General features: G+C 37.6%; 1 protein-coding gene across 11 annotated transcripts in view; it reads right to left on the minus strand.

Moving 5' to 3' along the window:
• Positions 1 to 17,813, minus strand: part of NRXN3 (neurexin 3) — a 708,775-nt gene that overhangs the window by 128,004 nt on the left and 562,958 nt on the right. For all 11 annotated transcript variants that reach the window (XR_008437480.1, XR_008437481.1, XM_053979714.1 and 8 more), the window contains one exon: positions 7,322 to 7,493. Coding sequence is in view for 9 of the 11 variants with exons in the window: in XM_053979714.1 (XP_053835689.1) it covers positions 7,322 to 7,493 (172 nt within the window). In the remaining 2 variants the exon portion in view is untranslated. The remainder of the gene's footprint in view (positions 1 to 7,321; positions 7,494 to 17,813) is intronic.

Here is a 17,813-nt window from a genome sequence, read left to right on the forward strand (position 1 = left end):
AGAAGAGAGAAGAGAGAAGAGAGAGTCGTCACAGTCCTTTCAGTAGAGGGATGAGGTTGGAAATGGACATCACTGAACAAAAAGATCATGCCAGTTGTGGAAGGAGACTTCATTTCCACATCTCTGGAAATGAAATCTCTTCTTTTGTTTTTCACAGAAACTTACAATAATATCCCATCATGGATTGTGGGGTGCCATGCAATACTTACTGCTTAAACCAACTTCAGGTTCTTTTATAAAATTCCCTTTCCATTTCACATTAGCAGTATTCAGTCAGTATTCAGTCTGCTCTCACAAAAAACAACTTCATACTTAATTTTTCCCACCGCACAATTCCTGTAAAATCTCTGATTTTAAAATCTCTTAAGTTCTCCTACTGTATGACTTCATTTTTAAAGTGCCTACAATAGGTTTGGGTGAGTATTTATGGAAAAAAATAGGATCTAGATATTTTGAATCTTATTAGGCTGCAACCAGTTTTCTAATTTGGTACAATCAAATAAGCGTGCAAGCAGGGAAGGGTTAACATCATCTCACTGAGAAATATTTAGCACTTTGAAAAAGTATCAAATGGGTAACAACAATTTAAAAAATGCCAGATTCCAAATATTCTGATACTTTTAATCACAGAATACTTTTCCTAAAGGAAGAATAAGATGGAACCAAGCTTTCAATCTTATCCAGACAAACACAAATACTTCAAGTTCTTTCTACCACCATAATTAATTCTCCATAGTTAAAACAGATGAAATGAAAAATACATCTATTTTTCTACATTATAGGGATGTAGTATATCATTTCAGGTGTCCCAAAATATGTCTCAAAATCGTGAAATTTTCTCAAAGACAAGAGATCACAAAGTGAAAAAAAAATTGAGAAAAACTGACAGTCATGAGATTCTTTCTATAGCCTTTGTTGCATCACCTTTCACTTAAATGCAAAACTCTAACCTCTGCCTGACATTCTCTCTTTCTTTGTGAGCAAGTAGTTTAGACTAGAGTATTTGGAAAGTAGCTACAACAATTATCTAGCTCAATCAGGGCTGGCCAAAAGTCAAAGCATGTTCTTAAGGGCATTGTCAAAATGCCTCTTGAACACTTAGGGGCATGAGGCTGCTGACAATCTCTCTAGAAAAATGGTTCTATTTGACCAGTCTCTCAGTAAAGTAATGCTTCCTAAGATCTATTGTGAACCTCTAGCACAGCTTTGAAACATTCCTACATGTCCCATCACTAAGTACCATGGAAAAATAGCTCAGCACCTATCTCTGCTTCCACTCCTCAGAAAGCTGTAAAGAGCAATGTCACCCCCAGCCTGCTTTGCTCCAAACTCGATGACCCCGACCTCCTTAGCCCCTCTCCCTAGGACATGCCTTCCAGCCCTGTCACCAGCTTTGTTGCTGTCCTCTGGACATTTTCATGGATGTTCACATCCTTCTCAAATTGTGGAGCACTACTGTGAGGTCTCACCTTGCTGAGACCACACCAATGCTGAATAGAGCAGGACAAACACTTCTTTTGACTGGCTGGCTGTGCTGGCTTTTATGCTCCCCAGGACATGGTTTGCTGTTTTCACTGTCAGGGTCCACATATTACTTACACTGAGCTGCTGCCCACCAGCACCCCAGATCCCTTCCTTCGGGGCTGATCTCCAGCCACTCCTCTCTTAATTTCTAATAATGCCTGGTGTTACTCTGCCTCAGGTGCATAATCCATAATTTGTTCTTGCTTAATTTTATCCCATTAATTATTTTCCAATGCTCCTATCCCCTAGAATCCCCTGTAAGGCCTCTTGTCCCTTGAGGGGGTCAACAGCACCTCCTAGTTTAGTCTCATTAGCAAACTTCCTCCATCTACTACCTTCCCTTCATCCATGAGATAGGTGACCTTACCATAGAAGAATGAATATATTGAATAGAACTGTCCCTAGAAATGTCCCTGAGGAACAGCTCTGGTGACAGTTGCCAGGCAGATGTAGCCCCATCCACCACAGCTCTTTGAGCTCTGCAGTTCAGCCAGTTCCTAACCCAGCGCAATGTGTATAATTCATCCCACAGCTGGGCATCTTGTCTGGAATGATACCATCTGAGGGATGGTATCAAAAGCATTACTAAAATCCAACAAAAAACTACATCTGCTGCCTTCCCTTCATCCATGAGGCAGGTGACATAAAATTAGTTACATGGAACATTCCCCTTGTGAACTCATGTTGAGTGTGCTTTATGACTGCATTATTCTTTAAACGCCTTTCAATAGCATACAGTATAATCATCATAATTTTTCCAGGATCTGAGTTTAGACTAACAGGTCTAGAGAGCTCCCTGTATCTTTTCTCACACCCTTCTTATAGCCTGGAATAGCAGTGGCTAGGTTCCAGTCAGCAGGGACCTCCCCAGACACAAGACCCTTGTTAGATAATTGAGAGGGTCCAGCTGCTAGCACCCTTCAGTATTCCTTCACTTAGCTGAAAAATTATTCAAAGAAGCAAGTAAGAACTCAGCCAGTTTTCCTCCCTATCTCACATAAAGTGTACGGCACAAATCAAGCTACTTCAGATCTTTCCACCAAGCAAATGAAGAAATACATTTTAGCAAGGCAAGGTTGATGCCTTTCACATTTTAGATAGGTAGGAGAATCTATCACTTTGACCTGTTTCTAAAAAGCTTATTGTTTTAGACAAAGACTTTGTCTCACATAGACTAACAAAGATGTAGTTCAAATTGGATTGCTTTAAAATGAAATTGAAAGAAGAAGATATGCTCAACAGGTCAGGAACATTCAATCCTTGGAACTGGAACTACTCTGAAAGAAAATCCCAGCACAGATACCAGGGTCTCAGAATCAGCTTTTTGTCTTACAGGTATACACTTATCTGGCCAGAGCAGTCAGTTCTGCTGCCAAGAGCCAACTGTCCAGCTTTTCCAGAAATAGAATTTCCTCTCAGAAATGTACTTCAGAGACCAAATGAAGTAGGGGCATAGAGGATGAAATATTTTTTTTCTTTTATCCATAGCAAAAAACCTGCAGAATAATGTAATTTGAAAGGGCAAAGACTACTACAAAAAGACTGAGAGATAACTCAAGAATGATAAAGGGGAAAAATATAAAATATATGCTGTATGGATGAAATAATGAACCCTGATAATAATCCAGTTGTTTAATACTGTCTTATTTCTTGTTTCTAAAATGCATTAAAAAACCCAGGCCACACTTGTCTTGCTGAATCATACATCTCTTTAAATGACAGCTCCTTCCTACCTGTTGTTTTCTTTCCTTTAATCCTCTCCTTTAAAACATTACTTTAATAAGATTTAAATTTTTTATCATGGAAACTCTTATTTCACAGTTTCTCTTTGCCTAGTTACGTTGTTGTGGTTTTTTTTTTTTTTCCTACTGCAGAAAATGTAGTTGGTGCTTGGATGAATGAACAGGAATATCAGGCTTGTTTTGACATACATTACAAATGTGGCATCACACAAAGTATTTCTTTACAGGGAAAGACAGTGAATAGACTAAAAGAAACTCGTCCTGCTTAAGAAATAATGAAAACTTAGGGACTGAGGTATCCCAGTTCTGTGTAAAAACTGAAGATTGATTTCTAACTATTCTGAAAATTTCTGTAAGCTGTCTCAAATTTGATGGGTTTCATTTTAATCAAAATGCAAATATGTCAGATGCTTCCTCTTCCTGAAGTCTGGGTCCAAAATTACTCAAATTTCATCATTAAACAATTTATTTAAATATAGAGAAGGCTCTCCCCAGGAACATAAAAGCAGGAAAATAACAATGACCAAGCACAACCTGTTTTTGGGGAGATACTTAAAAGGATGAAAGCATGAGAGACAACACAGAAAACTGTACTTTAGACTACAGCAAAAGTTGTATACCCTGACTGAGAAAAATGATATCACATTGTGACAACCAAGTTAATGAATCAAGCATGAAGAAATTGGCTATCAGTACAGCCTATGGAAAAAGCCCATCTCCTTATTGTGTTCTTGAGAGAGAGGAAAAAGGGCAAAATTAATGCAAATAAATCATAAACAGCTCAATGGTTTTGGCTGAACCACAACATCTGAATTGCAGACAGCAGCCTCTGTGCTCATGCTACTTCTTTGACATCTCCCAGTTCTCAGGAGCTTTGTCTCAGATACCTTATACTGGGCTACTGTTCTGTCTTATTGTCCAGTAAAAGAAACTCTGGTACTTTGAAATGGTACCAAAGATGAGAGATCATCCCTAGTAATTTGGATTATTTCAGTCACAAAGCCAACTTTAGCTCCAAGTTAATTCTCTCCTTTACCATTTTTCTCTAACCCTTTTCCTTATGAGAAAGTGCAAAGCTCATGTTGCAGGTGACTGGAATGCAATTGGATGCCATAAAACCCAAAATGTCAGTGCCTGAGTTGTAAGTTTGCTGACATTCTATTTTCCTTATCTTTTATTTCAAGTTGTAAAAATACAGCTTTGGAGCCTTTTGGTCCCATTGGGCTAGTTTCAGTTAATTTCAATTTAACTAAAGACTGTATTTTAAGGAAAGACAATATTCTCTCACTTTGCTCATTTAATGAATATCCAACTTTTATTTGTACTTTTCATTGAACAAGTAATTATGAGTCTAATGTATAATCCTTCCACAAGTAATAAGACTCAGAGAGGAACATGGAAATACCATTCAGAATGCAGCCCTGACTGAAGATTGCACCATGTGTGATGACAAAGAAAGTACATTAGATAGTTTATAAAATTTGTAAACATTAGGGTATAGTACTGTGTGGAAAACCAAGCACACAAAAAATTGTTTGTTTTACAGACAATGCAGTGTGCCCAAGCAAGCATGGTCTACAAATACAGCGTTTGCTAAACACTACAAATAACTGTGTTTCCAGAATTGACATGATGCTATGCAAAACATAGGGGATTACTCAGCTACTATCACTCATGAATTTAAATTTTCAGCAGGTTCCAGTTGAAACACACTGTATTGGCCTGGGTCCATCCAACCACAAAGCCTTTACAGAACTGAATCTCTGCTGAACACAGGTTTGGTCTTGCAGTCAGAGCAAAACACAATAGTGCAAGTTTGGTTTGTGAAAGACAAATAATTAATTTTAAATGCTCCTGTTCAGTCTTTTTTTTTAAACCATTGACTGCACAGAAAATGGGACTAATAAGTATTGGTTTCCTGTAATAATTGGTTCATTGAATCTTTTCTGAATCTTAGGTATTCATAATGCCACTCTATTATATGGATATTCTGGTATTTAACATCAAGCCACAGTCCTTTCCTTTGGGAAGGCTGGAACATTGCCCTCCTCTGGTGGTGTTGTTGTTTTTTTTTTTTTTTTTTTGTTTTTTTTTTTTTTTTGTTTTTTTGTTTTTTTTTTTTTTTTTTGTTTTTTTGGTTGGTTTGCTTGGGGTTTTCCCACAGGAATGTAATATTTTCTGTTTTTTTGATTTTTGCCTAATTTTTTCAATTTGGCTAAAATATTGGTTTGAAAGAAGTAGGAAATAAATAAGGGAGAAACCTGCACACACGAAGTATGGCCCCATAAGCCTTATTTTCACAGAGATAGGCTGAAAAATTCATCATCTACAAACAGACAAAAATTGAAATACGTGCACAGAAAGGAAAAGGTGTCTGGAAGATAGAGGTGTCCTTTTTTTTTAGGGTACAACTACACACACTCAATACTAGCCCAGAACATAAGATTAATGCTGATTCCATAAAACCATACATCTTCTAATGAAAACACAGAAATATCTTTAGCCAAGGCAGAAGCCCAGGGTACTGAGGTAGTCTCTGAGTGTGATTTATTTTCCCTTAAAAAAAAATAAAATCTCTAAAGCATTGAGCTGAATATTTTGTTTCTTTACACCAGAGAATTACTACAACAAGCAATATAAGAAGAAAATTTATTCATAGGATTTGTAGTGACTGTAATTGGCTGCCAACTGGATTGGAGGTATTCTACAAAATAATTGATGAAAGGAGCAGAAAAAAGATCCTCAGTTGGACCTTTCCTCTCAATCCAATGGATAGCAGAGCTAGAACCTAACACGGCATATCTGCCATGGCATTCTTCATAAAGAATTTTTTCACAGAAATAAGATTAGTAATTGAAATGTATCCTTTTGCATACACCTCACAAAACACTGACAAAGGGACATATGTAGTAGAGAGCAATATAGCACAGATGACTCACATTTAAAAATGTTCCTGTGTGCTTTCTGAGGGAGTAGAAGAGATTAAGTCATCCCCTTGGAGTAATTTATTAGTATAATGTCACATAAATTAGTATATAACCTCAAATTAGGATATTTCCGAGAATTTAAGTTTCTTTTGAACAATTCCTATACCACTATCAAGAAATCTTCCTGAGTTACTACTGCACAACCTAGAAATAAAGAACTGAATGTTTCTTAGACTCAATATTGAAAACCAAGAAGATCATGGCTTGACCTTAGGCAACAGATGAATAAGAGGAATGTGGTTAACACTGGAGTCCTTTCCTTGTGTTCATTCTTCCTTTTATAACCATACACATCATCACACCTCAGCTATCTAATGCACTGTCAGCAGCACAAAAAGCAATCTGTTTTTCACTTGGAGTAAGTTTGATCTTTCAGCATGGTGACAAAGTATCATGACATTGTGATTTGCCAGTGGTGGGATAAAACATCTGACAGTGTATCAAGAGCCAGTTATTCACTATTTCTGGTGGATTTAGGGTGATAATTTCCAAAGACACTGAATTTTTCCACTGCATTTTGACAGAAAGTCAGCTAGGAGTTGTCAGTTTTGGTTAGATGGTGTGTTAACCTTTGTATCTGCAAAACTAAGAGAGAAAGTGAAATTCAGATAAAAAATTATGAGGCAAGCATAAGGTCTGCTCAAATACTTCCTTAATCTTCCATATTCCTTAAATTTCTACTCTATATTTATATAGACAGTATAAATAGAGTCACTGCTCCTTTTCATAAAATCTGTTCAAAACCTTTCTACCCTAAATATTTAGAAAATATCACAAGTAGCAAAACCAAGTTTGTCATTGAATGGCTTTGTAGAACCAGGATTCACTTAGAGACCTCTGAAATAGCGTGATCTATGGACATCATACCACACAGCTGGCATGCTTATTCTTCCAGTGTAAAGGACAATTAATTTGATTTCCCAGAGATAAGATATACATCACCAGGCTCGTGACTTTATTGTCGGGATGAAGCAAAAAAGACTTATGTAGCAACCAGTTGTTATTAAACATTAGGTTATAGGAACAGAGAACACTGAAAGAGAAAAACAGGAAGAAAAATATATGTACCTGTGGGGTAGTGTTCATTCACTGGCCAGCTGTCAACCTGAAGCGTTGCATTGCCACCATTCCTGGTAAAGCGCACTACATGGTATTTGCCATCGTTTACAGGTGTGCTTTCCTCTTTAATAGAGATGTCCACTGTGCCAATATTGAAGACTACACCAATCTTGCCTTGCTCCTGAAAGAAGAAAATAAACAAATGTTTTAAAATTGCTGCACTTAGCAGAATGTTCTTGGCCTCTAAGTCTCTAGTGGGTAGTTCTGCCGGTAGATGGCACTGGAGAATACACAGAAGTGTCATTTTGAGCTTCATCAGGACACATTTCATTGGTTCTGCTTCAATGCAAACACTTTCTTTCACACTGTTCTTTACAGCATTAACCTGAAGACAGTGACTCATTTGTTCCCATAAAACATCACAGAAGACAGGTGAGAAACCAGGCAACAAAAATCAGGAGATGTGGATAAAGAGTTATTTGAGCAACGTCTCTACTGATTATTATTAGTCACTTGTTACATAAAATGCAGCCACAGACAGGCTGTTATCTCAAAACCTGTTTTGTTCTGTTATTCTTCTTGGGAAACAATACAGTCTTCACTCCCTAAAAAATAATTGAGGGATCCAACAGGAAGAATGCAGTTAGAAGATGAATGGAACTCAAAGGGAGCAGAAGTGTCATTAGCTGACTTAGAAATCTGGAGGGAAGCTACCTAAAAGACAGAAGCAGCTCATCTAATTTTTCTCCATCACACACCAAGCAGTGCCTTAACAATAAAGCAGTGTTTTCCCAAAATTTTGCACCAGTCACTGACTGAAAGGGAAGAGCAGGCAAAACCTGTTATAGTAGCCACAACACTTCTGCAGGTCCCCTCAGGTGATTCCAAGTAATGACCATATTTAATGACTTTAGGTTGCAAAATACACCCAGAGTATACTCTGATTAGATATATGCATTTAATACTACTGATTTAAACAGTGACAGAAATTTTCATCACTGTACAATTAAGAGAAATTCATCTTCACTCAGTAAGGAGAGGCACAGTATGCTGGTGTCAACAATTATGAAGGCATATTATGTGCATATTATGACACTGTACATATCCAAAACTGGTACTGACAGGCAGACCTAAAATGTATCATATAGGAAGTCAATGCATTTGATAGCTATCCATACTATAAAATTGAAACAACAACAGAGAGAAGATGGCCATCATCTACGAAAAGATATCTTCCTTGAAAAAAACTGAGGTATAATAAAGGGTCACAGGACAATTCTGCTCCATTTACCACCTTACATATCTGCTTAAAGGGCAGAGGATCCCATTCTTCAGGGCTGTTTCCCTAACTTTACTACATTCACATTAGCAAATCTTGGCAATAGGAAAGAAATTTCTCCTCTTGTACTTGATGGCCACCTTGGATTCCTCTCCTGGTATCAAAAAATCTTTTTCTGAAAGTTTCACTGTGTTTCAATTTCTCAGAGAGGTCTTTCTGATTCCTGATTTACCTTACATTTCAAAGCTTATTCATACCAAAGTACTCATCACAAATTCCTTGTATCTTCAATACCCTTCTTTTTTTTTTTGACATTTTCTTCCTAACGCCAAGTTTCCTGTTATCAGACTACATCACTGTTTTAGGAAAGGAAAGAAAACAGTCCTGTCGCTGAAGAGGTCATGAACAGTGGTTCAACTACTTGAAGCTTAGCACTGAAAGAGTAAACATTTTGGTTTTTCTCTCATTAAAACAGTAAATTTTACACTGTGCTAAATATATGCTGGATAGAAAGTTTCATGTGCATTCATAGTGTTATTCTGTGAAGGGACTTTTCTTCAAGATATCAGTATCATCCTTTTCTTTTTACTGGACCGTGAGGTAAGTGGATTGCTGTTCCCAGCAGATGCCTGAAATCAGATGCCATTTGGAAACAACCAATGTTTCTTCTCTTATGCTAGTCCAAAAATAAGTGAAATTTCAGTTAACAAAGATTTATTTCAGACAAAAGCATTGCTGGCACAGCTTTACCACTTTGACATATGAAGTAAGTGATCTCCCAACATTGTTTTAGTAAATCTTTTGCTGGCAACCATATAATTATCTTTACCTGCATAGCAATTGCCAAAGAATACATGAGTAATTTTTTCCTCAAAGACTCAAATAACATATAGTGACCAGGTAACCTGGCTACTGATATTGTGGTTTTACAAGAGATTTCCTTACAATCAGCATCCTGGATGACTTCTCATATTGCTTTTTAATTGCCATCAATACATCAAGCTTCTTTGGCAAACTGTGGCTGCTCTAAGAAGAGTCCACCTTAGTGAAGGTATAGCATGAGTAGGTACGATGAAGACCTGCACCTTTTCAAATGGAACAGATTAGAACCACCACCACAGAAGAGGATTTAAAGGTATTCAGAGTGAAAGCTGCATACCTTCAAGCCTACAGGCTTAATGAGGCAAAGGTAAAAACTTGCAGGTGGGGGAAAGGATGGTGGGAAGTTCAATTAATCTCTGCAGAATGAGAAAATGTTTCTGATTTCTCCTCAGAGGAAAAGGAAATAGCACCTTTCAACATTTCCTTTCTGAAGGCTTGAAGGAAAGGACCTATTTAAAGAGCTAGTGATAAGAGGGCAAACTGGGAAAGAGATAAGATTCTGGAAGCAGAGGACTGCAAAATGCCAGTGGCCTTTAGTCTGATGGAGAGGAGGGAAATGAGCAAACTGGTGCCTTCCCCATCCCAAGAGGCATCCCCTCCCACAGCCATGAAGAAGTGCAAAAAAATGTCTTAAAATAAAATCATGGTTCTTGTGGACAGTCTACTCCAGCTCTCTTCAGATCACTCTTGGGCAGAGCTCCCTGTGACTCTGTGACTCAACTTTTGCAGAATCATAACTTCCGAGACTCTTATTTGGACTAAGTAGGAACTTGTCATGAAAATGGTTTTGTTCCAACTACCAGAATAAAACACAACACAATATGTCAAAGGCACTGAAGCCAAAGTGCACACACAGACCCCAAAATACAGTTTATTTTATATTTTTAATCTCCAGGGCACCAGGCACTATAAAAAAATTAACAATTAGTTTATGCATTCCTGTCAGATGAAAAAAAAAGCAAAGCACAGAGAAAATCCTACAGCAAAGAACAGTGAGCATGGACACAAGGGGCAAATCCACAATTTATTTTCAACATCTCTTCAATTCCAGTTTCTTGCACTTCAACTTTTCATTAAAAACAGCTTTTACCAAGACCTACCTTCCTTCTAAATCTGAAAGACAAGCTTTACCATTACGGTTTAACACGTCATGATGGACATAGCCTTTCATTCCTTTCCCCACACATTCAGCTGGTGGATTTTCTTTCCATAACCAAAAAAAGGTATTAACTAGACCAGTAAATATGTGACAAGATTTACATTTGAGCCACTACCTATAAAATTTATTTTGTAGCTATAGGAAAAAAAAAAATCCTAACTATACAGCAAGGGACAAGGTGAATACAGAGCCACACAAAACAAACAAGTTAGGTGGTCCAAAAGGGTTTGAGAGAATTTTAACAGAAAGTGCAATTTTTTTTTCCTCTCTATATTGGTATTCAGTGAGTGCCCCAAAAAGTTTCCATGGAAAGGCGACCATTAATTAATGTTTTTGAAACCTCAAAGTGACATCAGGTGCTGGCACTATGTCTTGAAAAACTGAAACCATTTTATTTATAAATAATGAAGTGAACTCAGCATTCAATCTATCTTACTTTTTCTCTTCTTTCTTTATGGCTACTGTGCCAAAAAGGATTTTTAATGTTTTTTCAAGAATTTGTCTTGTGCTGATTGGTCCCATAAAATTGCTGCCCTCAAAAGCCACATTACCACTTCATTCCTTAAAGCACTTCTGGAGATAAACTTCTGCCATTATGTCTCTAAGAATTTAGAAATATAATTATGATCACATAATGGAATGGTTGTAGATAAGTTAAAAGAAGAAAAAAAGCACAAAATACTGAAAAAAAATTGTACAAGGCTTCTCCTTCACCTGTCTACTCTACACAGACTCCTGGCAACAGTTTGTTATATGCACAATTACCAAACATTTTCAACATTATTAAAGGACACGAGAGCTAATCTACAGCCTGGATCAGGAGATCAGCAATTTATTGCTTGCCCTGAAGCATTGGTTCACTTTGGGCAACCTTTTCTTTTACCTTTCTGTAAACTAGATTCTTTATCTGTGACAGAGGAGTTATAGACACCTATCTTTCCAAGCTGTACAAGCCCTGAAAATCCAGATATATTTCACTTAAACACTGATTATATACTGCCAATCCAAGCATTTCAGCCCTGAGAGCAACTACAATCTGAGTGGAGCAGGTCTTAAGCTGTCCTCAGCTTCTACATTCAACTCCTTCAAAATCTGTTCCTTTCCTCTGAAGGGACCTCAGAACAGGTCTGAGGTCTTACAGTTTAGCAGGTATGTTTTAACTTTTGTTTCCCTTCATTCAAAGAGAAGCAGAGCCTGTCCTGTGTGCAAATTGGTGGGCCTTTGCTTTCTCCATGCCATGCCTTTACATTTTGAAGGCATCTGTCTTTATGTAGCAGACCAGGTAGGAAGAAAGTGAAATGGGGTTGGCAGTGACTTTGTAAGATGAGCAGTTAGAGTGCACACACACATGAACAGCCAAGCACAGCAGTTCGATGGTACACGTACATGAACAGCCACATGCACTCTGTGCTCTGAAAAGGGCTTTACTCTAAGGTTCTCTTTTTCTAAATCTAAAATTTAAATTGTCCACATGAAAAGTATATATTTGTTCTCTGCATTCAGAAAGCATTTCATTTCAAAAACCAAGAGAGAGAACTCCAGGCATAAAGACAGATCCTACTCTCAGCTGCATAAATGTGAATCAATAGCAATTCTGTTGAAGAAACTCAATTCCTACTGATGGAAGTGGAAGCAGGGTTTATCCCAGTATCTTTTTGTGTTGTTTTGCTTATTTTTCTGAAGCAAAATGTAAAATTAAAGGAAGCATTTATAAAACATACCTGAAATCTGACTATAATCCCAGGCTGTGTTTTCTCACACTCATTTTATTGTATAATATTTAAATAGCGACTGCTGCACGTACTGCCTCCTCCTCCCACACTGGCTGGTTCCAGCATGGCTAGACACCAGCCCAAACCTGGCAGACAACACTCCTGGTTACTCCATCCTGCAGATCATAGCTGATTTTGCTGCTCTCATTTGAAATTGATACAAGCTCTTTTAGTAATACAACAAGCCATCTCATGCTGTAGGAAGGTTTAGTAAACTTCCCCACCCCCCCCCCCCCCCCCAAAAAAAAATGCCACACACATACACTTCAACTGCACTACCCTCTAAATTCAGGAAAATTGCCTTGGTTTTATATAACCCTGAGAACTGCATTTCCTGGAATGGCTTGCTTCTTCTTAGGCTCCTCACAGTTGCAGTCTATGTTTTTAAAAAGAGATTGAACTTTTATTTTTTCCTCTTTGTTTTCACTTCTTTCTTTAAGATTTTCTTTGCTTGATTTCCTTTGGGGTTTTGTTTGCCTAGTTGTTTTTTATTTTTGCTCTGCCTCAAACTTGATTCTGAATGTTAGTCCCTCTGAATGATTGCTCACTCTCTGTGGTTTAGGAGGCTTTTCAGAACAGTGCTAAATGCTGCAAGTTATCCAGGAGAACTGAAGGTATAGATGCATATTCCACAGAGGACACTCATTTCTTACTACAACTACAAATCACTTGATGTGAACTCACTGTAAACAGAAACTCAGAAAGTTCCTGCTGATTTGAAAGGTAGTAAAAACCAGCATTGTCCTTAGAGGGCCCTTCTGGGCCGTGGCTAGAACTGAACGCATGGCTGGACAGATCTTTCTGGTACACATGTATCAATGGATTTTAGAAGGGCAAGTATTAGAACCTGTATTCAGCACAGAGTATAAGGCAGTTAGTTCTACTCTTCTCTGCCTGGCCATATTCAGTACTGTTTTTAATATCACTGAGAGGTAAGTCTGAAATCAGGATTCAATATGTAAAAAACTCCTCAGCAAAAGGAGAGTTTACTGAATGAAGCCTGCCTTTATCCAAACAGTGACAGCAGGGGAAGAACACTCAAGAACCAGTATTGCCACCCTGGCAAATATGAGAATCAACAAAAACAGCAAATGATCTGAGAGAAATGACAGGCACTGAAGTGCACCTGGCTTGGAAGTTTTTTGATCAGGGTGCCAACACTTCACAGTTATCTTGAAACAAGGAAAAAATGTTAAGGGGAAAGGAAATACACAAGTCAGGTAATTTTGATTTTTAAGGGCTGTTATAAGAAGCAGTAGGTAATTTTTTGTTATATACTGTTACTGCTTCTTTAAGGTGCTCAACCAGATCTATTCAATGCCAGTTAAAACCTATTTATCAGAAAGAATCACACACACACAGAGGATAAATATATATACAAATTATTACCCTTTGGGGGCATGGTTTTTAAAAGAAGCAGTTCTCAGTGATACATAATTTATAAGGCTAAAAAGGACAATTGTTATAATCTACTCACTTCTAAAATTTTATAGGAGGTCATATATCTTGCCTAAATTGATTCTTTTATAAACTACAGGATATATTTTAGAGCAACATTTGTGATTTGCAGCTGAGTAAAGAAGTCTAGGATTCATTACAGTTGCTACTTTGATGGGATTGGCATAGTGTTGAAAACGGTCAAAAAAGCAAGTGGAATTCAAGAATTATAATGAAAAAGAACAATGTACAAAAAGAAAACCTCTATTATAAGTTAAAGGTGGACCTTTGACTTAAATTCTTGAACACAGTGCATAGATCTTTATAGGCTATCTCAAAAAGAAAAAGAGGAGATATAAAAGGTTCCAAAAAGTAGTACACTTCAAACTGTGTATACAGCCATGAAGCAATGATTCAGCACTAGCTCAAAGAACTACAAATATCTAAAAAAAAAAATTTGACAATTATGTTTAAGCAAAAAAAAGTACCAAATTCATGGGCAGAATCAAGAGCCATTGAATACAGCAATATGAATATAACCTTGTGCTCAGCTCTTCCTGAAAAGTAGATCAGTATTGTTTAACTGTTACTGCCTATACTGAAACACCATCTAGCATCATACTGCCACAAATGACTTGTAAGTCTGTGACCAAGCCAAAATTTTCTTGAATGTTGCTACTGATTCTTGTTCATTTTAAGAAGTGGTGAAAAAATTAAATTGAGAAATATTAATGAAAATCAAATCTTTTCCATTGAAGGTTTAAGAAAGATAGCTTAGATAAACATCTGTCACAGCCACACACAATGCCTTTAGTCCATCCTCAGAGTAAAAAAAAAGCTACAGCAAAAGACTTAGCGTTCCAGCTTCATCTTTCCTTGACTGCAAACTCTCTCCTCAGTTTTATAGAGCGTAAGAGAACCTCAGCTCTCCCAGTTTCTTATTTAAAAGCAGGTTTTCCAGTCTTTCTTTCATTCACACTTCTCCATGGCACTGAAACTCCTTCAGTTTACTTATACTTTTATTTCAAGTGGAGATACCAGAAATTTTTTACGTTAGTTTACAGAAATTATACAATCTTACCAAGGGGGCTCATATTTGAGGCTTATTCATCATGATCAACAGTTAAATTCAGGAGTGCTGTCTGGGAGTGCTCCTTGTATTGAAAGATGATCTCTACTCTTTGGGTGGAGACACATTACATTATTTGGCTAAAGTAAAATTTATACCAGTTTCCTTGTTAAGAGTTTAACAAATTTTCCAAACTGTCCTTCATTTTTTGCCAGTTGAAGGTTTGTGTGAGACACAGATGGTAATATGATACTTCTCCAACGACCCTTACTACAAGAAATTGTAGCACAGCCATACACTGCTACTAAAGTATGTCTTACTCCCGGTCTTGAACCTTTTTTGACCAAACACCTTTGCAATATTACAGAAATAGAGTTACCAGTGGGATATGAAACTGCCATTCTCTTGGTTTAATGTTACTCAATCGCCTTCTCTCCCTGCATCTTTCTGTCTTTCAATCTTTGTATTTTGTCTAATAAAAGTTTATTTTATAAACAAAACTACCCTGAAGAAAATTAAAAAAAAAAAAAAAAAAGCTCAATTCTGTGACAGTTCTACCAGGGTCAGGAGTGACTCATTATATGTACAACAACACACACAAGATATTTTCACCAAGAAAAGACATAAAATGTAGAAGCTGCTTGCTTATTTCAGCCTAGATACCCTGCATCAGATAAGAGCTTTACACATCACTGAAACAGTTTAAGTAACATTAACACATAACATCAGCAGAATTACACTTAGGAATTAATTTTACACCCAAAGCTCACATATTTCATGTAAGGTGATAGCATTAGTACAGATCGAGACATTTAAATTTTAACTCACTCACAGAGGTAATCAAGATTAGTTAGATAGAGTACAGGGTTGAAAGAAAAGATTTTGCTTTTACTGCTGGTCTGCTGTACCTTGAAAAAGCCACTTTAATTTCTCTCTCTCCAGTTTGCCTTTTTATAATGTGAAGTCACATTATCAAAAGGCTTATCAAACAGTATAGTTGTATGTTATCTGCCCCAGTGGAGTCCTGGTATCCAGTGGGGCCTCCAGATGTTGTTGCAGTACAGTTAATTAATATCAAGCAGGGTATCCTGCTTTACATTATCATCATAGTCATGATGAGGCTTGTACTAAGCTTACCCGAAACCCATTTCCTCAAAATCTGGGGAATTCTGTGGCACATCTAGTTGCTCTTGTATCTGATACCTGCCAAGCCCAGTAATCAGTGATATTCAGCAGTTTTAGAAGGGAGGCTTCCTTCCGTGCTATTCAGTGCCTACGACGAAGTGCCCAATTAAATCTTTATTCCTGTTACCTAGGATAGCACCAGTACACTGCCACTCAATTAACAGGCAGTAAAATGTTTCAAGAAACACATGCAGGTGTGTTTAGGCCACACAATTTCCAAAAAGCAATGGTTATTACACAGCTGGTGAAACTCCAGCCACGAGGCTGCTAAACCCCACTCATTTAGGGATATCATACTGCAAGTAAAGAAACAGAAATGAGCAGCATGCTGAAAAGGGGCATTTTCTAATGAAAACAAAATGCAAAACAGATTAAAGGGGTTGATACCTGTCTATTGGTTCACTGGCAAATACATTATTCAGATGGCTAATTTGTTCTCACAGATTAAAATACACATCATAAAAATATGCCCTATCTGAGGGTGTGAACTCCAACTATAATTAGGATTAAATATTCTGACAATGTCTTCTGAAAATATAAACAGTATATCCTGAAAAGTTTTGTGAAATTATACCTTGTAGATATGATCCTGCACTAGGTCAGAAACAGGAACAATTCTGAATGTTGACAGGAGCTTCAATTTTCTCAGAGAAGGGAACCAATGCATATTGTATGCTGCATTTTAAACATGAAGTATGTTTAAGCTGCTGCACTCTTCCAGAATTATAGAAGTTCACTGATTAAAAGTAGGCCTTTTACCTTTCTAAGAGCTGCTCTGCAACTCATTCTTCAGATAAAAACATGACCAGCTGCTAAAATGTCACATTCACTCAATAAAGAAATTACTGCAGTAGCAAGTCACATTTTAGTAGGGCACAAGAACAAGGAACTTGCTCCAAAGCAGAGATCTTCCAGGAGAAAATATGTCCATCCATCTCACAACATCTCCCCTGGGGTTTCAATCCACTGGACAACTTTGCCAACAATCTGTGCTGGCAGAAGCTAAAGTGGCAGTCATGCTCCAGTGGTTTGAACCTCACTGGACACCAGATACTCACCAAAGCCTCTCTATCACTTCTCCAATTCAGCAGGACAAGGAGAAGAAATAAAATGAAAGGCTTATGAGTTGAGATAAGGGCAGGGAAGGATCACTCATGAGTTGCTGTCACCGTCAAAACAGTCTCAACTTAGGGAAATTGGTTTAATTTATTACCAACCAAATCAGAGTAGGGTAATGAGAAATAAATCTTAAAAACACCTTCTCCTTGACTCTCCCTTCTTTCAGGACTTTACTCTCGAACTCTCTACCCTCTCCCTGCAGCACTATGGGCTTCACCATGGGCTCTATCCCACTGCCATTGCTCCTGCTCAGCAACTTTTCCCCCCTTTTAAACTATGTTTTCACAGAGGTTTTACCACTTTCGCAGATGGCCTTGGCCAGCAGCAGGTCCTAGTCTTGGAGTTGGCTGGCATTGGCTCTGTCAGACAGCTTCTTACAGAAGACATCAAAACCCTGCCATGCAAACCCAATACATACACAAAATATGGAATTAAAGATCTGATACTTACAGGCCACGTGGAATAAACCATGTACTTTAACTACTTGGCTTTCTTATCAAAAGCATTGGTACAATTGTGAGATGTCAGCGAGCTGAAGGCACAGCATATATTACTCAGTAACAGCAATCAGAGCTGTCTCCACTCATAACCAACAGAAA

Source organism: Vidua macroura, chromosome 6 (assembly GCF_024509145.1).
Source record: "Vidua macroura isolate BioBank_ID:100142 chromosome 6, ASM2450914v1, whole genome shotgun sequence".
Lineage (NCBI taxonomy): Eukaryota > Metazoa > Chordata > Aves > Passeriformes > Viduidae > Vidua > Vidua macroura.